General features: G+C 41.6%; 1 protein-coding gene across 4 annotated transcripts in view; it reads left to right on the top strand.

Annotated features, from left to right (window-relative positions):
- Positions 1 to 21,993, top strand: part of LOC309720373 (phosphofurin acidic cluster sorting protein 2) — a 52,462-nt gene that overhangs the window by 949 nt on the left and 29,520 nt on the right. For all 4 annotated transcript variants that reach the window (XM_082557235.1, XM_082557236.1, XM_082557234.1 and 1 more), the window contains exon 2: positions 20,147 to 20,234. In XM_082557235.1, coding sequence (XP_082413361.1) covers positions 20,147 to 20,234 — 88 coding nt within the window. The remainder of the gene's footprint in view (positions 1 to 20,146; positions 20,235 to 21,993) is intronic.

Below are 21,993 nucleotides of genomic sequence, written 5' to 3'. Positions count from 1 at the left end.
ATGCCGTTCGTCTCATAAGCAACAGACATCCTTTTTATCCTTTTGCAGCCCTATGTGTCATGAGCTGCCTGACCAAACGAGCAGTTTTGCAGCTGCCTGGCGATTTGAAATTCCCAGAATTTTTAAGTTCTTATGCTGTGGGTTGTGTTGTGATTACGTCTCTATAGATCGGAGTCGACTACCCCGTTATAGACAGCAATAAACAATCACAAACAAAGCGACTCACAGTAATGACGAAACAGCGGATATGACAAGAAATTAAATACTTTTGATTGTTTAATGTTATTGTTTTCCTGTTGCGTTATCAGTTATCTGCGACACTTTGCGTTAGTATTCTTCAGCAGTGAGCAGGCATTGGTGCCACCTGACCAGAAACCTCTCGGGAGCTGTGGGCACATTAATCAGCTTTGACCTAGATCTGTTCCACTCATTGGGATAGAAGTGGGCTTGGAGGGGAGGGTTTCCTCTACAGTCAATGTGCCGTATGTGTGTATATGTGCCTGTGTCTCTATAGTGCCTGCATGAGCATGTATGTACGAACGGAATCATTGCATGTGGGAAAATTCCTGATCTTTCAGATCCCTGTGTGAATGTTGAATATTGTTCTGTTTGGCTGTGATGGTTCAAACGATTTAAAGCCAGCTTGAATGAGAATGAATCGTCTTTGAAGTGACAGCACTGCTTTTAGATTATACAGCTCCCTGCCCTTTTTCATTGTAGTCCTGTTTCTGAAAATGTGATTTCACTATTTATTTAGTTCCTGGACAGGCCACAGCAAATGCTGCACAGTGACTAATGCATGAGATTATTTTGGATAGTTGTATCTGTTAAGTTTTAAGACTGGATTGCAGAAAGCAGCATGTTGTGCATTCATACAACATGCCATACTATGTACATTGATTTCCTACGTCTGTCATTACACTGTTCTCTGAAGTGGATGATGTACAAGGCACTGTATCCGAGATGAATATGGGTGAGGATCACAATGAATTATTAATGAGTTTTACAGTGAAGGTACACTGTTACTCGACCCACAGCTTTCTTGTTGATGAATGGGATACTTTGTTAGATCTGATATGTATGGAGAAGAACTTATTAGGCATATTAATTCATGACACAATTATTTATTCAGCCTGAAAAGCCTTATTGTAATTATTGTTATATGCGGTGGCTTTGAGATATAGTGCTCACAGGCTATTCTGCTAGTGTAAGCTAGTGTGAAAAGTCCTGTATGAAGCCCAACCCAAGGCTTGTTTTGGGGATTCTGCCTTGGCATTCTTTCAGGGGCTGGGCCATGTTGTGTGCAGCTGTTTGCTCTTCAACTGGCCTTTAGCAAATGTGGGTGTCCAGCTAAGTGGCACGGTTTCAGATGAGGCCACGGGGCTGTTACCAGCTGAGTGTTTTTTATTGTGGTACTCCAAAACATCACGCACAGCTGTTGTTTTCTAATAATTACAACATGGTAAATAATCCTAAGCCCTTCAGCTCCATTGAAAGCCATGCTCAGGAAAGGATGTTTTTGTCAGAATGGAAAACATGTTGTTAGCTTTTATATGCTATTATATTAGCACAGATTTATGGTTTCTAACTGTGGAGCTGGATGAAACAAAATTCATATTTTAGAATCTTGCGCTTGTTAAATTCTGGGTATATCCAAATGCAAATAGAGTTTTATTGCAGTGCACCATACAGTATTCTGGCTCCTACCTGTTGGACGTAGTGTTGTGACAGCTCCATCCTTAACAGGCTTGTTGGAATAGTTAGAGAAGCATTGTTTTGATTCCAGCATTGCCATGCCTGCCAGTCTGCCACCCTCCAGTGAAATACAGCGTGCTGTTCATATTGCAGGTTATTTCTTATAAGCTGATAATTTTTCCCCTTGTTTTTCTTGTTTTTATTATTATTGCAGTGGAGGGGGGAAGTGCAGAAGTCTCACCTGTTTTCCCCTCTTAAAAGAATAGACAACTGCTTTGCTGATGTTGCAGATTTACCAAAGACAGCTGAGGGACATAATACCCACATTATTCATCTTCATGTAACCTGCTTACTGGACACATTTAAGTGTCTCATTGATATTTTGGGAAATTGTGCTGAATATAAAGTTATGCATGTAAAACTAAGCTTTTAAAAAACTGGGGTATTTTTGTACTAGAGTAGATTTAAAAATAATTTAGTCAGTGCTCTGCATGGTGGATGATGTGCTTTCTTAGCTGTTTTGACCCTAACAGTTTTGGTAGAGTGGTTTTATTTTTACCAATCCTTTCCCCTTTATTTAAGCATACGAGAATAATAAAGAGACAGGTGTAGCTGCGGTTACACAGCAGAACTAAAGAAGTTTAGTGGCCTGTTCAAAAATCCAGCTGAGCTGTCTACAGGCAAGAATTTGTTGAGGTAATGATGTGGTATTTGCAGGAATGGCACTAATGCGACGGTCAAAATATGGTCCTGTGTTTATCTTATTTTGATAAAGAATTTTCAGCAGGATGAGAGCATTGGCTTCTTGCCAAGTTCAAAATAGAGGACTTTTTCATAAACATCTGCACTGATAAAACCCTAAAAGAGCTGAAAATATACTACCTGAGACTAAACCAAGCCCAGACATTATTTGAAAAGTGGCACCTAGCTCAAATCTGTGGCAACATCATCTCTACACACGAACAAGCAGCGTGCTAATGTGTCCATAAAAGCTCTCCAACCTCCAATGTGTCCAAAGCTTTAGGTGCATTATGAAGCTATAACTAACTTACTTTCAAGCTGACAATTTGTCTGCTTTCAGAGTAAACATCATCCTCTTTGGGTTGCTAAATGGAAAATGTTTTGTAGATCTGAAAATGTTGGCGTGCCCTTGATTTTCTTTTTTAAATCCTCTGTGTATAAAGATCCCTCTATTACATTTCTCTGGACTCAGAGAAGTGAATACATCTCAGTTAGCTCGCAAGCTACGAAAAAACGTCTTCCTCTTCCCGTCTGATGTTTATCTCTGCCGAGTAGTGCGTCCTTCTTTCTGTCTGTGTGATTCATGTGAGTCCCAAGATGGCTTTACTCTCTCATGAGCGGCAGAGCCTTATCTTGATAGTAATTGAGTGTACTTTGCAGACTCTGGTCAGATGTTTGTATCTTCTGCCTCAATCTGTAGTGTATCAAACAGATTTGTGTTGTGTATGGCAGATATAGATGATAAACGAAAACAAACCCGGGCTCAAGTAGAGCAACGTTATTGTGTCATATTTGTTCTGGGTCAGCAGAGATGAAGCCATCAGCAAGACATTTTTTACTTATCCCTTATGCCTTTATGCTGTGATGCATAAGGGATATGTAAAAATATCCCTCATGCATAACTGTTAGCGTGCAGTTTCTAGTATCATCCATGGCCTTAATCTCTTAGATTTATTTTCGAGTTTTCTGTAAATTCAGTGATTAACCCTTTGCTGAGACCATTAAATCTGGGTACAAGTAAAGAACGCCTGACTGTCAGATAATATGATCTAAATTCACCCTTTCACCTCCTCAATAAGTGTTTCATCTCAAGGCATGGGTATTGTTTCTCTTAGCAGGGGAGCTGCTGTAATCTGATTTCATAACAGGAAAAGAGGAGCTAGTAATCTCATGCTGCACACACACTGTCTGCTTAATCCTCTGCTTCCTTTTGGAATCATATACATCAGCCGCCTCCAGTGCCCTTCAGGATTGTGACACAGTCGCCACATCTGTTTGCACCATGTTTACAATCGTTGTTTGACACCTGATGCTAAATGTTCATATTTGATATGGTATTTTGAATGATGTAAATGAAGCAAGCTTTTAGGCTGAGGAATCATCCCCAAAGAGCATGTTGTTAATGCTCTGTTACAGAAGCAACATTTGACTTCATGGCATGATACTTGGCAAGATGCCCATGCAAAATATAAACAACTCAGAACAAAGGTGCATTTAGAGGGATGACAGCTCCATTTTTAAAGCAGATACTGAAAGTAACAATATTGCAAATGTAACTGGATCGTGACGTTTTTATTTTTCTTGTTAGAGAAATAAGAATCCATAATGTGGCTTTCTTTTAAGACATGTTTCATATTTTAGTCACATTAATAGTTAAACTAGTTCCCTTTTGTTTTATCATGTCTTCAAATAAGATTTCAACTTGGCTCCATGCTGTCCATGCTGTTCACACACTTTGCTGACAGAAGACCAATCAGCACCTTCACGCCCCTCTTTTTCGTGCTTACTCCCACTGCTTGATATGTGTCAAAATTCTCTTGGTTTCCTTCCCTGCTTTCCTGGAGGAGGAGGAATTTCCTTGGGAAACATTCCACATTCCTGGCAACTAGAGAGCTGCTGGTGCAACTGAAATCAGCCTCCTTCAGTCTGGTTTCAGTACCCTTCTCCCTTCCGTTGTTGACTAACAACCTGCTCTCTGGAACGGAGCCAGGATTTGAGCTGTGGATTGTCCACTCTATTGAAAAGTTTTGCTGAATTGGCCCTGAGCTTTATGGTGATCAGGCATGCACTGAATGCTCATGTTGAATGTCTCACAAAGGGAAGAAAGGTTTGTTTCCCCCTGCGTGGACCTCAGTATGGGAGCGAGGCCAGATTCTTCTGTGGGCGGATACTGGGGTCTCTGCTAGTGAAGAGATCCAGCTTCCTGAGCCAGCAAGCGAGGCGAGGAAAGTGTCCTCTGATACAGGGAGGATCCTGTCAAAATAAGCACACTGGGGACAGCGTCTCTCAACTCATATTTTCTCTCTTGTTCTTGCACTGTTTATTTCCCACCTCTCCCAGTGAGGCATTTCCTGAGCTGTATATGCCAGCAGCAACACAGACACCATTATTTCAGACACAAAACATTTATGATGTTGATGAATGAGAAAACATGACAGACCGTTTTAAAACATGAAGATTTGTCATCATGGCAGTCTGAAATCCTGTACTACATTTCTAGCAGAGTCTTCTCTTGTAAACAAACACAGACTGGCAGTGCAGTTATATTTATCCTTCGTCAAATCACTTTACCTTAACTGTCAGCCATACTCAAAGAACATTTCTTTCATCTTACTGAGTCTCATAAATAGAAGATTTTTTTTCCTTGTTTTGGCTAACAGCCCCAGAAAAGAATCAGCATCTTTGCCTTTTCTGTCTGGATGAGGACATAACAGTCCCTGGAGTGAGAAATCTCCGATAACATGGAGTTGGATGCCCTGCTTGCTTGCTCGTCTAATCACAGATTAAGGAGTCTGAACTGTCTGGATTCCAGTTTCTGTCCATGCGCCTTTGATCAGTTGACCCACACTGCAGTTGTGCCACCTTCTCTTTTTCTGTGCATTAAATTCAAGCAGCTTTATTTTAACAAAGAATTAAGTTAGATCTGCACTGAGGTGAAATTAAATTAAATATGAACACTTACTTGGTTAAGGACAAAAAATTGGATGTTACTGTTTTAAATCTAGGTGCCGCAAAGCATTGCACATGAGAATTTTGTATTACATAGTCTAAGATTAATGTTAAAAAGATGGATCGTTAACATAGATCCAACATCTCCCATCTTCATCTCACAAACTGCATTAATTAACGATTCACGATATAAAAATGGGCATTTTTCATACTGCGTTCACATGCTTATCTGTGGTAATGGAAAAATGACTGTGCTTGTTACTTGGCAGCAAACAGCGTCAGCCTAATTGGCCTCACCTCTCTATTTTTACTCACCTTGCTATCACTGGTGTTAAAATTACTGCTGAACTGATAAAAAGGAAAAACATGATCTGTGTGCAGAATCTCTGAAGAAGCTGGAGCACGGATACAGTTAGTCCATTAGTCATTTGGATGTATAAAATGGGGGGTGGGGTTGTGTCAGGTTTTTAATCACTTTAGGGGGGAAAGTGAACTATTTGCTGATGCTGACCGTTGTATAGTTGTTTGCACAATTCCCAGTTCAGTGTCCTGATCATTTTTCTTTCTTGAAAGTCTTGTCTACTTTGCAGAAAATGGTACGAGTCAGTGCAGGTTTGGAAGGGTGTTTTTGTCAGCTGAAGTCCTTCTAGCATCATTAGCAATGACAACAGGCAAACCTTGCTTCGTCAGGCAATATTTTCTACACTTGATTTATCATACTGCCATATCTGGTTCAGTTACCATAGAGCTCAATACAGACGTGAATCATCTGTAGAACCTGAATAAAGTCGATTTCTTCTTGTTTCTTTTCTTAGGAAGCTGAGGGTGTTTCTAAATTCCCAGATCATTAATGAGAGCAGACAGATTCGGTGTGGTGGATGCAAGAATTAAAGGGCAGACCTAATCCTGTCTGATGCTCAGCAGAGGCACCATATGTCAGTATTAAATATGTATAGGAAAGCTGCACTGATCCTTTAGATGAAATGTCAGCAATGCTTAAATGTAACTGAAAGATATCATCAAGTTCACTCAGTTTCAATGCCGTGTCCTTACATTGGAGATAGGAGCAGCCATGTACATCTTTGCTGGCTAGGTTTTACAGCTTTGAAAATTGATTCTGCTTATTCATATTCATATTAAAGGTGGTAGATTGTCAGACTGCATTAAATAGGACTAAGGACTTCAGATTTACTGTACAATATCATGAAAACTCAGCTGGGGTCTATTCTGACGTGGAGCAATGGATGTGTCAAAGCTCTCGGGGTCAACGCAGCGGTCTGGCTGGCTTTCCCTTGCCAGCCCTTTCATTGCACTTTCATCTTTTCACAATGCAGCCCATTCATCATGGCTTTTAAAGATGAATCATTGTTGTTTTTTTAAAAAGGCTTATATAAGCTCAGCATGCTATAAATCCAGTCTCCTACAGGCTGTGTACATTTTAATATATTCATGCTGTTTAATGCCATTCCAAACATTTCTTAGTATGTATGACGATACAATAAGATTTGCATTATACTTCTTTGTGGATGTGCACATGGACTGCTTTAGTCACGAGGAATCCATTGTCATCCTTATACTACTTTCTATTTGCCTTTGAGGGCACATGCTCACTTGGTGTCCTTGTTAGTATAGTAGCAGTCATGACAAATTGGAGGGGTACAGAAACCTTATGGAGCCTTGTGTACATTCACTGATCCACTCTAGCATCAGAAAGTGATACTTATATAATGAATAAAATGATATCCAGTAATATTGTGTTTTAAAATTATCAAACTATCTCTGCCAACAAATAACAGTCCCAGATTTAGAGGAAACTGACCTAATGTTAGCCCTGCCTTCTTTTTTTTAATTTAAATCCTCCATTGAGTTTTTTCAATATTTTGTTTCTTCTTTAAAAAATCAAAAACTTGAATTTTCCTGATCACTAGGCTGGACAGAAAGAGTGGAAGAAGGCTTCGCTACTAAGCTTTTGATCAAACCAATAGAACACTTGCAAAAGAATATTTCTAGCAGGAATACTATTCACCTTTAATAGGATTTTAAAATTTAGCCACAACATTGTCAGTGGCAGTTACCATTCACCCGTATCTATTGGAGTAGTGAATGAAGAGTCACATGGAAGCTACTGAATACAGCAGACAGGAACTTATAAACACTTTTATTAAAATAATCTATCATCAGTATCATCTGCATGCTAGCAAGATACTATCTTCCTTGTTATATTCTTTTGTGATGATGATGATCTGGTATCTTTGGATCTGATATTGCCTGTAGTCATGCCATGTTTGGTCTTGTCATGTCTTGCATTTCCTCTACAAACATCGGGTTGCTGACCTCACCAATATGTGTTCAGGGCAGAGACAAAAGAGCTGTTTACCACTGCAGAAACACAACAAAGGATGACAACTATTTACTGAGCTCCTGAAAATTACTGTCAGATCACTGAGGTGTGACTGCAACAGGGAGTTGTATTTTTAATTAGTATTAAAGAGGCTGGAGAGTTGAATAAGAAAGTAGCCTGAAAGATCCCAGTGGGAGTGTCTGCAACTGAAAGCTTTTGTTTCAAGGATTCTTACTTGCTGACTCACAAATCATGTTACTGGGTTGTGTTAACCCAGTTAAGGACCAGTTTGGTAATTTGGTAGATTTCCAGTACAACTGGGAAAAGTGCTTTCTCAGTTGGTTTACTGCGTGGTAAAATATAGAGCCAGGTTAGATGTAAGCATGCATTTCCTGTTGTCACTTAACAGCAAGCTTTGCATTTTTTGACTTGCCTCTAACGATGGTTTTCCCTTTAACCCATATTTATATCAGCCAGGAATATAAACTTGCTACCCATTATTTTCAGAGGAGTTTACCAGAACGTCCTCACAACAAGCACATACTGCTTAAACCTCTGATTTACACTTCTCAGACATAAATCTTTTTTCATCTGAGTATTTGAGGTAAAGAACTGAAGGCCTAACTCACCAAACTGAAATAAAATCTAGCACTGAGCTGCAGTGTACCACTCACTTGTAAAATTACCTAAAATTAATCCCGCAGTCATATTGTACCACTGCTCAGGATAGCCTCATGACCAAGAACTTCATAAAGACCTAATTACAGAGTGTTATGACCAATCCCTCCCCTACCTTTGTTTTTTTAATCACATCTGCCAGGGTGCTTTCATACCTGACTGATGAAACCAATGGAAAGTCATGCATCAACTGGCTTTAGAAAGTAAATGTTCAATTCAGCAGTGACTTAAACTATGTATTGAATATGAATGCTTCCTAAATGGCAATATTTCTATTTTGCACAGTATTAATTATAACCTGTACACTGTTTGTGGTTTGAATCTGTGTAAGATTTTTTTAAAGACGTATTTCCTGTCTCTTGGGGTTTTCCCAGTGGCCGTGTTCCTCCAAAAATCCAAGGAAGTTGTGCACTTAGCCATAGTTTGTCAAAATATGATTTATTGAAATAAACGGAGCATGCAGCCGGAGAAGAGAGAAACCAAAGACAGCACCCTGTTCGACAAGTCTTTGATGTTTCACTTGGAGCTTGATAAACATAGTCAGCTGATGTTACTGATAAGTTTAGGTTTGCTATTTTTATTTATAAAATTAAATGCAGAAAAGTTGATTTGTGTCCTTTAGCGAATTTCTTGCAAATTCCTTAAATCGTGCATATAGACTCAGTGCCTGTGAATCAACAGTTGCAATGCTATCAGCACTTCCTATAGTGGAGTATGCATCACAACTGAGCGGACCTTGCTTCAGAGTTGAACGTTGGCTTCATGTTATGTTAACAGTTTCCGAAATACATTAATGAACAGTTCATAGAAAGATTGAGTTGTTTTAGTTTTCAGACTTATGGCTGTTATATGTTTTACTACCATAAAAACTGGGCAGTGGATTTAATCACAACAGGAGTTGACTTGTTCTCTGCAAGCTCAAGTATTTGATATTGAAAAGATTTGAGCATTTGATTGCATTGTAAGGATTCTGACTTAGTGAAGTAACCTCAGAGGGGTATACTCTGAAGGTCAAGACAGCCAGAATTACTTTGTGTTAGCTGGCTTGACAAAGCCTAAATTCTCAGTTGGAGATAACAGTTGTCAACTTTTCTGTTTAGAATCAGAATCAGAATGGGTTTATTGCCAGATGTTGAGGTTTACAACATTAGGAATTTGCTGCGGTGCTTCAGTGCAAACAATAAGAATTAAAGTGCTATGTAGAAAGAAAGATATGTGCATGAGATATACATGAGATATATACATGAGAATAAGAATTAAGAGTGCTACGTAGAAAGATATATACATGAGTGCAGGTGGTGATCAGTGCCAGACATGAAATGATGCAGTGACACAGCGTAGGGTCATGTGTTAGTGGCGGGGACAGTCATGTGGTTATTGTTCATGTGTCCAACAGCAGAGGGGAAGAAACTGTTCTTGTGGCGAGAGGTTCTGGTGCGAATGGACCGGAGCCTCCTGCCTGAGGGCAGCAGGTCAAACAGACTGTGTCCAGGATGAGAAGGGTCAGCTGAGATCCGGGCTGCACGCCGCAGTGTCCTGGAGGTGTACAGGTCCTGCAGAGATGGGAGTCTGCAGCCAATCACCTTCTCAGCAGAGCGCACAACACGCTGCAGTCTCTGTTTGTCCCTGATAGTGGCTCCAGCGTACCACACGGTGATGGAGGAGGTGAGGATGGACTCGATGATTGCAGTGTAGAATTGCATCATCGTCCGTGTTGGCAGGTTGAATTTCTTCAGCTGCCTCAGGAAGTACATCCTCTGCTGGGCTTTCTTGATGACGGAGGTGATGGTGGGCTCCCACTTCAGGTCCTGGGTGATGGTGGTACCCAGGAAGCGGAATGAGTCCGCAGAGGTGATGGGGGTGTCAGTCAGGATGATGGGGGGGAGTGGGGCTGTGTGCTTCCTGAAGTCCACAATAATCTCCACTGTCTTCTGGGCATTCAGCACCAGGTTGTTGTGGCTGCACCAGGACACCAGACGTTCAACCTCCCTCCTGTAGGCAGACTCATCCCCGTCAGAGATGAGCCCAATGACGGTGGTGTCATCTGCGAACTTGATTAGCTTGACAGACTGGTGGGTGGAGGTGCAGCAGTTGGTGTACAGGGAGAAGAGCAGAGGAGAAAGAACACAGCCCTGAGGGGAGCCGGTGCTGATGGTCCGGGAGTCCGAGACATTCTTCCCCAGCCTCACGTGCTGCTTCCTGTCCGTCAGGAAGTCAGTGATCCACCGGCAGATGGGATCAGGCACATTCATCTGGGAAAGCTTGCCTCGGAGATGGTCTGGAAGGATGGTGTTGAAGGCAGAGCTGAAGTCCACAAACAGGATCCTGGCGTAGGTTCCTGGGGAGTCCAGATGCTGCAGGATGAAGTGTAGGGCCATGTTGATGGCGTCGTCTACAGACCTGTTGGCTCTATATGCAAACTGCAGGGGGTCCAGGAGGGGGGCCGTGAGGGTCTTGAGATGGGAGAGAACTAGGCGCTCAAATGACTTCATGACCACAGATGTCAGAGCCACGGGTCTGTAGTCATTTAGTCCAGTGATCCTAGGTTTCTTGGGGACAGGGATTATGGTAGAGGACTTGAAGCAGGCAGGCACATGACATGCCTGCAGTGAGGAGTTGAAGATGCCAGAAAACACTGGGGCCAGCTCGTTTGCACAGTGTCTGAGGGTGGCAGGAGACACACCGTCTGGGCCGGGAGCTTTCCGAGCATTCAGATTCTTAAACTGCTTCCTCACATCTGCTTCATGAATATGAAGAGTTGTGGTCGGAGGAGGTGGTGTGAAATCCTCTTTTGTGTGGGGTGAGGAGGGGGGTGTTGTAGGTGAACAGTTTGAAGGTGGTGATGGCTCTATGGAGGGGGGAGAGGTGGGGGAATGAGTGTCCAAAGTGCCTCTATTGTTGGGGTCGTTGGAGGTGTGAAGGCTGCCTGATGGCTCGTCAAAACGACAGTAGAAGTCGTTGAGGGTGTTGGCCAAGAGCAAGTCGTCAGTGGAGTGGGGGGTTTTAGGCTTGTAGTTTGTAATATTCCTAACACCTTTCCACACAGAGGCCGAGTCATTCTCTGAGATCTGCTGCTGCATCTTCTCAGAGTGCTGATGTTTGGCAATGTCCACTTCCTTAGTGAACTTGTACTTGGCCTCTCTGTAGCAGTCCCTGTCTCCGCTTCTGAACGCCTTACTCTTTTCCAGCCACAGCTTTTTGAGTTTAGGGGTAAACCAGGGTTTGTCATTGTTATAACTCACCCTGGTGCGTGATGGCACAATGCTGTCCTCACAGAAGTGGATATAGGAGGTGACAGTGTCCGTAAACTCGTCCAAGCTGTTAGAAGCAGCCTTCAATGTGTCCCAGTCTGTGGTCTCCAAACACGTGCGAAGCTCCTCCACAGCCTCGTTGCTCCACAGTTTTTTGGTCCTCACGACAGGTTTGGAGAGCTTCAGCCTCTGTCTGTACGCGGGGATTAGGTGGATCATGACGTGATCAGAAAGTCCGAGTGAAGCGCGCGGCACCGCGCGATAGGCCCCGCTGATCGTGCTGTAGCAGTGGTCCAATGTCCTCTCCTCTCTGGTCGGGCATTTAATATACTGCTTGTATTTCGGAAGCTCATGGCTCAGATTGGCTTTGTTAAAGTCCCCAAGAGCAATGATGAGAGAGTCCGGGTATGTCCGCTCCGTGTGGAGAATCTGCTCTGCGAGTGCGCACTGAGCTGCTCGCGCATCCGCGTCTGGCGGGATGTAAACAGCGGCCAGGATACGAATGAAGCAAACTCCCGCGGAGAATAAAACGGTTTGCAGTGAATAAAAAGATATTCCAGAGAGGGAGAGCAGTGCTGAGCAATCACTGTTACATCTGTGCACCAGCCACTATTGATGTAGAAGCAGACACCTCCACCTTTGGTTTTACCGGAGAGAGCGGCCTGCCGGTCCGCGCGCAGCAGATGAAAGCCCTCCAGCTTGAGCGCGCAGTCCAGGATGTCCTCACTGAGCCACGACTCCGTAAAACATAAGACACAGGAGGAGGCAAAGTCTCTGTTCATGCTTCTCATCAGGGCCAGTTCGTCTATCTTATTCCAGAGTGAGCGTACATTAGAAAGGAAGATCCCAGGAAGGGCCGTTCTCAGTCCGCGTTTCCTCAGACGCACGAGTACGCCGGCTCGCTTACCTCTCTTTCGACGTCTCACTTTCCTGATCAGAGTCAGCAGTAAATCTGCCGCAGATGCGACAAATATTGGAAATAAATCCACAGGCGTTGTAGTCCTGCAGTTAAGGAGCTCTTCTCTGGTGTAAGAATATCCAGAGGAGTGCCCAGACACAGAAGAAATGCACAAAAACAAGACAAAAGTAACGCACTGAAGCACCAGGGCATCCATACGCGGCGCCATCTTGGATCCTTTCTGGCGCCATCTTGGATCCTTTCTGGTTTAGCCAGGCTTTCTGCTTAGGGCCTTTGCACACTCACAAAAAAGGAGTTTCACAGATTATATGAGTCTTCTTACATGAAAAACGATCCCTGTGAGTGCACCAAGCTCCAATCAGGGATGTTCAGTTGAGCAGATGATGGTGATGATGATAAACGTGTGATTAAAATTCTATCAGGATCTTTAACATAATATAACGCAACACTGTTATAAATAAGATGAGATTAATTCTGCAGAAAAGTGTTTATCTTGGGATTTATGACACCGGGTGGTAAAATAAACATTTAAATTCAAGTTAATTATATTATGGCTGAGTGGACTCTTGGTGCTGTTCTTTATTTCTACAGTGACAGCTGCACATTAGAAGTCTGAAGCGTTAAACTGGATACATTTAAATATTATATATTACTGTCGCAGCGCCTAATAAAAGATGTGGGAAGCACTTCAGTTGGTTGGCAGATCAAATTAAAATTAGTGTTAATGAGGCAGTATTCATGGTGTGTGCTCTACGTTCTAGTAGTAGTTCCAGGGGTGTAAAAGATACTTAGCAGCCGATTAGAGTCAAGTGTAATTTGATCAATACATTGTCTGCATCACCATTTGTATACATGCATATTCCTGTGACAGTGCAACAAAAACAGTTTGCACTTCTCGCAGTGGTTTTAGAAAGGGATGGCTTAACAGCCATCCATCCATCCATCCAGCAGGAAAAAAATCTATAATTCACTTATAACATGTTGTGGATAAAAAAAGATATATGTTCTGCATAACTTAGCCAGGTAAAGAGAGCTGCTTTTGTGCTTTTGTGACACAGAAAACTCTTGACTTTAATCTTGACATAGCTCACTAAGTCATTAATCTCGCTTTGTAGTACACCCCTCTGTTAAGGGATAAGCTGCCATCTCTGTAATGTCTGACTCAGTTCTGGCCTTTTGACATTCAACAATGTGCTGGTATAAAAATGGACAGACAGCACGGTCCCCCAAAGTCTATGACTGCAGCTTTAAAACCTCTTTGGCACCATACACACCACTCTACGAAGAGACAGTCTTATCAAAGATATGTTTGCTTCCAATTTTATATTGTTATGGCCATGTGTGTTTTTCCTCACACAAATACTACAGAAATCAGGTTTTACCAGATTAATTGCTTCTCTTGTTCCCTTTGTCTGGTCAAAGCCTTTTCCTGCTCTGTCACTGTGACCATCAGAAGATTTCATTCAGGGAATTAAAGCCCAACCAGCATATGGCCATCTGGCACAAACAACTAGATATTTGGGGGCTAAAATAGCTTTTGCATGCAAGCCTAAGTGCAGGCTAAGCTCTCATGGCACATTCTACTTTTTGAACTTGTTTAAACTAATATATTTGGTCTCATGTATTAGTCCTCATCAATCATAATTTATATTTGTATTTAAAAAATACTCTAGCAACTTTCAAATGTCGTATCACACTTACGTTTGCCACTGCTTTGCAGCCTCTATTGCTTTGTCATATTTGTCTAAACTTTAACAAATGTGAAACAGAACTTTTAAGTGGGTGTGTTGGAGTTTAGATCAGCGAATGCAGGGCTTTGTTTTGTGCCTTTTCACTTTCGTTGCAGTTTGATTGAAAGATGATGAATAAAATATTAAAAAGACAGAGAACATAATTGGTTTGTGGCCCAGACAAACTCAGGAGTTCCATAAGCGAACCCTCTGATGAATAGACTTTTCCTTGTTTTTTGCTGTAAGTGAATGAAATATTAAGTAGAAGTAGCTTTTATACTAGCGTAACTTTTATTTGGGTTAAGTTATGCAACCAGATGTGAAAAAATAATAGTGTTGTTGAGGAACGCAGTGCTGTAGCTTTTCTCTTCAGGGACATGGACTGCAGAGAATTTTGCTTTTTGTCAGTCCCCCATGTATAAGCTGGTACCATATGCAGCCTTCTTAAGAATTTCATGCACTGCATTATGCTCAGCGGTGCTTTATTAGAGTGAATGCAACTGCATTTAAATCTCAGCAGAGAATACGTAAAATAATACGTTAAACCCACTAAAAGCATTCTCCCCCCCCCCCCCCCCCCCCCCCTTATCTGGAAGCCCCCCAGCACATATCCACCATAGACTGTTTTTTTCATTGAGCACTCTGTTACATCACTCATCCTCCATCTACCACTTCCCTCTGCTTTGTGCCACTGACAATTGCTGTGCAGTGATCCGAGGGCATGGAACTGGCAAAACATCAACTAGAATGCTGACCAAGGGATTACAGGATGAATTACAAAAGTGTGTTTTTGTTTAGGCAGCATATAGTTAAATTCAGAGGTTTTGTTTGCCTCCCTTTCAGCACCATGCACATTTGCACATTCATTTGTGTAAAGAAGCATGTCCATATTTGCACAATAAACCTTTTGATGGTCCTGTATATGTTTAGATCTTCTTCTTTTTTTTGGTCACTGGAAAAAAAACTGTCCAAATTAGAAAGCATTGAAGAGCTACGGGTGTTTGTCATTTCAACTGATACGAATGTGCATTGGAAAAACGTGAAGAAGCTGAAAACCCAGCTAGAGTCATCCTGCGCAAGCACCGTTATCAAAATAGGGCTTCTATTTTTCTTGGAATTTTGATTACTTTAGCTGCTGGCTCTTTAAAGGCTCTGAAATTTAGAAGTGTTCTTATCACCTGTGACATGCAAATACAGATATCCAGGAATAGTTTGGTGATAGTAACTGCATGTACTCCTAAGGGGCAGTACATGTTGGGCAACCAGTTTTCAAAGATGTTGATGTAGACAGAATGAACGCCCGTTCACGCCAGAAATACACTTAACTGATGTTGTGATGATGTATTTTTCTGTAGTAAGCTGATTGTTGTCAGCCTAACAGTGGAACTGCATACAGTGGAAATAATAAATACTTTCAGCCCCAAGATTTCCATTAGACATGCACTAATTCCAGTTTTTGTTTTTTTTATTTTGAGTGATTCAGTTTTTCTTTCTAAGATGGCATACTCAATCATTCCTGTAGCTTATCTTTAATTGACTGATGACTTAAGTTTAGTAACATTTATCCTTTGATGACTTGCACTCTAAATCGGCGAGTTGAACAGATTGTGTTTGAGTTTAAGCTAATGAATGTTGAACAACTTTACTGAGATTCTTGCAAAAAGAGAGGAGACTTTGGAATGAATTAAGTCTACGCAGATTTCTAAGAATGATCGAAATGAGGAATCGGATTACTGACCAATCATAAGGTGCATGTCCATTTCCAGTCTTGTGATGGGAAGCTAAGGTCCATGGGGTTCCAGTCTTGAGTTTTAGTTTCTTTTTTTTTAAATACCTTTTGAAGTCAGTGAAATATAGAGTGTATGTGACATAAGCAGTCTCCACACAGTCATATAATTTTACTAAAGTGTCAAACTCAAAGAGCTGACTCCAGAGGAACCTGTGTCAGGCCTCCTCGTGAAAGAAAGCCAGCCTGGCTGCAGAGAGTAGATAACAAAAAGAATTATTAGCGGTGCAGAATATGTGTTTGACTGACTGCTACTTTGCTGTCCACCTTTTAATCCACCTCTCAAAATTGATTTTCCTCTGATGTTCATACATCTCTTTGATAAGGGGTGAACCGAAATATTCAGTCTTTAGAGGTAGAGATGGATTGGCTTGACTATGACTCTGCAAATTCTGTTGTTATTTCCTTATTCTGGGACAGGTTGAAAGGATTATTCTTATACAAAACTGAACTTTTAAAACTTCAAATGTGTCTTTTACTTCTGTACCTTTATTTGTTATTAGCAGAGAGAAAAGATAAGATGATATGTAAACCCTTCCACAACCCACAATCACAGGGCTCTTATCTGGAACCAAATATTTGGCCACAACTGTTTGAGTGGACTGCCTGATAAGTTGTTTTGTTTGTCCAACACAGATAAAAGTGAAAGGATTCAAGTGTAGCTACAGACAGACCGTCTTTTACAACAGCAACTTCACAGTTTATTTTGCATCCGAGGAAAATTAGAAAAGATTGGTTAAACCTAAAACCAAATACAGCAAAGAGAAACATTTGATCTATAAGGTACATTTTTTTTGCCAGTTCACAGCGTCCATCTGTCTCATAAGAAGTGTTGATTATATTGATTTTTCTCATTGCAGTAATACAGTTTTAGTTCCATGGTTAGACCAGAAAAAATTGATGACTGGCAATAAACTACCAGAGAAATGAGGTTGTGTTTATAGTTGGCAAGGTTTGTTGTGTTTGCTATTTCAGCTACAGAGATTTCCATGCAAATCCTTTATCTTTCCTCTGCTTGTCTGAACAGTTCCTTGCTTGTCTGGATAGTTTTACTTGCTTAACACAAATGGAAACATTTGCCACCTCCATAGTTTTGATTTCCTTGATGATATCTGAACGTCTGCTTGATCTAAAAGGCGGAAATGGCCATGCAATCTAATGACCTTGCTCTACTTTAGAGGCAGAAAAGGTTAACAGTTAGTAATGGTGCAGTGAGTGACTTGGGCGCGCTAATGGACTTAGATGGAGAAGCATTACTCATGCAGCTGAGTGATGACATACCAGCCGGGCTGAAGCAGCCAAAATTATACCAAAGCCACCACGCTCCAGCAGTTGTGACATCATTTTTGACGTGCCATTTGAAAGGAAGTCATTGGTGAACTTAAGCGTCCTGCTAGGATTTGTACAGTCTTTACGCATAGCACTATTTGAACTTAGCATTCTTAGTCCACTCTTCTCTGTTGAAGGTAAAAATGATGTGATGTATAGAGTTTGAATGCCAGGTCAAAACCGTGAGTTTCTTCTTGTGTTTCTTTAGCTGTTTCAGAACAGTTTGTGTGATGTGACAGGGCTCATTAGTCTACCAGTGAAGGTCACTGCTATGGTAGATACACGACAAATGTATAAATCCTTTCCTAACATTCAACTTTTATCAAATAACTGTCTGAGCAGGTGTCGATTCAACCTTCCAGTCATTTTGTAGGCTGTAATCCCCTCTCAAACTCAGCCTGTAAAGACCTTATAACCAGGATTCTAGCATAAATAAACTCAGTGTATCACAATGATAACTCAATCAGAAAAGCTTAGCAGGCAGTTTATTGGCTGAACCAGCACAAGCATTGAAATTGAAAGGAATTTCATGGACTCTTATCAACTGGGAAACAGAAAATATGTCACTTATCTTTCCTTTCCACTGCCTGTTCACAGAACTATTGAATTGGAGACTGTTTTATAAATTCTGCACTCACCCTGCCTTTCCTTATGGATTGATAACACTGTTTTGCTTTGGTCCCATTTGGCACAGACAGGCGTGCTATGATTCCACCCCAGGGTCTCTCTGGGAATGTGGGAATGTTGGGAAAGAAAAAAAAGGGAGGATTAATGCAACTTGTGAAGGGCTCCTGCAAGCCCCTATTTTTATCTTGAGCGTGTGCCAGTGTCTACTAAGTGGAAGGGAGACCACACACAAATAGCAGCCCCCCCCCCCCCCCCCCTCTTCTGTTAAATCACACACTGTCACAATCTTTTCTGAAACTAGTTAAAATGTCCTTGAATCATTGTGTACTACTTATTTTACCACACTGATTAGTGTTTTTGTGCTACACCTGGTTTGTCACTGAAATCACAGTTTGAGTGGCAAAGTAAACTGGCTCTATGTAGGAGCACAGGGCCAGCCTGGCACCAGGCCACAACAGATGGCCATGAGTTTCACTTACAACACAACACACTGGCAGGCAGGAGTGGTGATAACACTTCTAATAATAATAATAAAAATAAAAAAAATTCCCAGTACCCTAGGTGACCCCCTTCAGCGCCTGAAGCTGTTTTGATTACATGTGAATCAGAGTCTGGAGAATGAGTGTGTGCGAGGAGAGATAGCTGTGATGGGATAGAGATGTTGTTAAACCATCAGCCCTACTTTCGGTCTCTCTCTCTCTCCTTGTGTCCTGACAGAGAGCTATGGCCGACTGATGAGTCATTCTCACAGGAAGGCAAGCTGAATCCGTGCATTACCTAGAAGATTTACCATTTAATTACTCCAACCTCAAATAGATTTGCAACTGTTATTCCAAGGCAGATGAGGTACTTTATGTAGCCAAGTGGACTGTCATCACTAAGTGGGCCTAGAGAGAGTCATCACAGGAACACTGAGTTCGTGACCTGTTCAGATATATTTTTTAATTCATAATTGAATGTGTATAAATATTTTGGGACACTTGGAAAAACCTCCCTTGGAATTTATTGGTCTTTATCTCATTTGAAGCCGTATAATAAATTATAGTGTTATTATACAATTTGTTCTTAAAATCTTATTTTAAACTGTTATTTTAATTGTTAAAGCTATCTTTGAGCCTTTAGCAGCAGTAAAGACACAAAAACAAAAAAAACAAACAGTGTTCGTCATCCTCCTGCATGGAATAATAAACAACCACTCCATTTTTGTCATCTGCAACACCGCATTTTTCTTTGTATTGAACAGTATGAGTCTTTGTGAATCATAGTCGTCTAGCAGGAAGTGCCTGGATGAAGTGAGTATAGCAAAGTGGCTCTTGAAAAAAAAAATTGAGTGATTGATTTGTTTTTCTTTCTTGTCTGCATCTCTGGCTCAAGCTGATCACAATTTAATCCAACAGGGCTGGTGGGAAAAGTGGGTCAGGAGGAAGTTTAGTAAACTTGGCCTAAGAGTTGTTGACTTTTTTGTGGAGTATCTCACTGCAGAGGGAAGTTTCCTTGGGGGGGAGCTGGTGTGGGTGAAAGGAAGCAGAATTGTGAAATAGTTGTATAGCCGTGAAATTTTGTGTGTGTGTTTGTGTGCATTTTCTTTGTGTGTGTTTGTGTGGGGTTTTTTTTCCTGATTAAACATTATGTGTTACTGTGTTCGATTGCTTCGTTGTATTTCACCCATCCTGGATCACAGCTTAACAGCTCCCACTTAAAAAAAACCCCAAAAAAACAAATTTTTCCTCATCTTATTTAATCATAAACACGGCAGTGAATCCCATAAGCCTCTCTGCTCAGCATTTTAATGTGTATTATCATGCTCAAACAGCATTTGCAGGCTTCACTAATGGTACTTTGTGGCTTGTCAAAGCATCTGTGCTATGCCATCTTTTAGAAGGAATTTGCCCATTAACCAGACAGTATGAATTGTAAAGCAGCAGTACTTTTGTGTATCATCTGTTTACAAAAAGGCCATAGATTTTTCCCTAAGGGGACACAAAGCTGAATAGAAGTAGCCTTGAACACTGAGATTCCTCATCAAGTAATGAAGGTGCTCTTGTACTTGTGCCTTTACTCGGGTCTTTTTCTCAACCTCTGTTGTTTTCTTTTCCACAGGCTTTGCACCCTCACACTGAAAAAGCTGGTCGTCCTCAAAGAACTGGATAAAGAGCTGAACTCTCTGTCTATAGCTGTCAAAATACAGGTGGGTGGGTTAATCTCCCTAGTGTGATTGGAATAACAGGCTCAGTTGTAAGATCGCGGTGTGTCACCATCTGGAGTCTGTGCTTCACTGCTTCCTCTTTACTTGATGCTGTTGAATGTAATTGCAAAGCCTAGACACTGAGAAGACAAGCTAGTAATCCTGCTGGTTGATTAAAAAGAAAAAACCTCCCTAGGTGAACAGGAAGCTGTGGTGAGTCACGTGCTCTCAGGTTCCTTAAATGGCAGACTGGCATTACCATGCTAAGCAGTAGCATTAGCACCTTAAGACGGATTGTGTATCTTTCATTGATTGCTTGTGCATGCACGCCTCGCCTAATCTCGGTGTTATTCGGTGTTATTCAACATTTCCGTTCAATATATTGTATGGAGGTTACTTTGTGTGTGATTTTAATGTCAGGTTTAAAAAAGCTGAGTGTTTTGGACAGTTTTTTTTAAACAAATTAATTCTCTGTCAAAACAACGACCCCTAAAATATATGAATATGAACAAGTGTTTGTTTGGTTTTTAGACCAAATTGCATCAACAGAGACCTCACTTAACATGATGAAGCCTGGGTTTACATGGAGATTAAAGTACAAAGTTGTACTGTCATGTTTTTTTTACTATTTCCAGTTAAATGTATGATTTATATATATATATATATATATATATATATGTATGATTTATTTATATATATATATATATATGATTTATTTATATATATATATATATATATATATATATATATATATATATATATATATATATATATATATATATATAAAAAAAAACACCCAGCACGCCCCTGCGGGCGGTTTATCCTTCAAGCTCGGGTCCTCTACCAGAGGCCTGGGAGCTTGAGGGTCCTGCGCAGTATCTTAGCTGTTCCCAGGACTGCGCTCTTCTGGACAGAGATCTCCGATGTTGTTCCCGGGATCTGCTGGAGCCACTCGCCTATCTTGGGAGTCACCGCACCTAGTGCTCCGATTACCACGGGGACCACCGTTACCTTCACCCTCCACATCCTCTCGAGCTCTTCTCTGAGCCCTTGGTATTTCTCCAGCTTCTCGTGTTCCTTCTTCCTGATATTGCTGTCATTCGGAACCGCTACATCGATCACTACGGCCGTCTTCTTCTGTTTGTCTACCACCACTATGTCCGGTTGGTTAGCCACCACCATTTTGTCCGTCTGTATCTGGAAGTCCCACAGGATCTTAGCTTGGTCATTCTCCACCACCCTTGGGGGCATCTCCCATTTTGACCTCGGGACTTCCAGGTTATACTCCGCACAGATGTTCCTGTACACTATGCCGGCCACTTGGTTATGGCGTTCCATGTATGCCTTGCCTGCTAGCATCTTGCACCCTGCTGTTATGTGCTGGATTGTCTCTGGGGCATCTTTACACAGCCTGCACCTGGGGTCTTGCCTGGTGTGATAGACCCCAGCCTCTATGGATCTTGTGCTCAGAGCTTGTTCTTGTGCTGCCATGATTAGTGCCTCTGTGCTGTCTTTCAGTCCAGCTTTGTCCAGCCACTGGTAGGATTTCTGGATATCAGCCACCTCCTCTATCTGCCGGTGGTACATACCGTGCAGGGCCCTGTCCTTCCATGATGGTTCCTCGTCTACCTCCTCTTTCTTGGGTTTCTGCTGCCTGAGGTATTCACTGAGCACTCGGTCAGTTGGGGCCATCTTCCCAATGTATTCTTGGATGTTCGTTGTCTCATCCTGGACTGTGGTGCTGACACTCACCAGTCCCCGG

The sequence above is a fragment of the Aulonocara stuartgranti genome, assembly GCF_965226115.1.
Source record: "Aulonocara stuartgranti genome assembly, chromosome: 13".
NCBI classification, from domain to species: domain Eukaryota; kingdom Metazoa; phylum Chordata; class Actinopteri; order Cichliformes; family Cichlidae; genus Aulonocara; species Aulonocara stuartgranti.
This window is presented reverse-complemented; position numbering and strand designations above follow the sequence as displayed.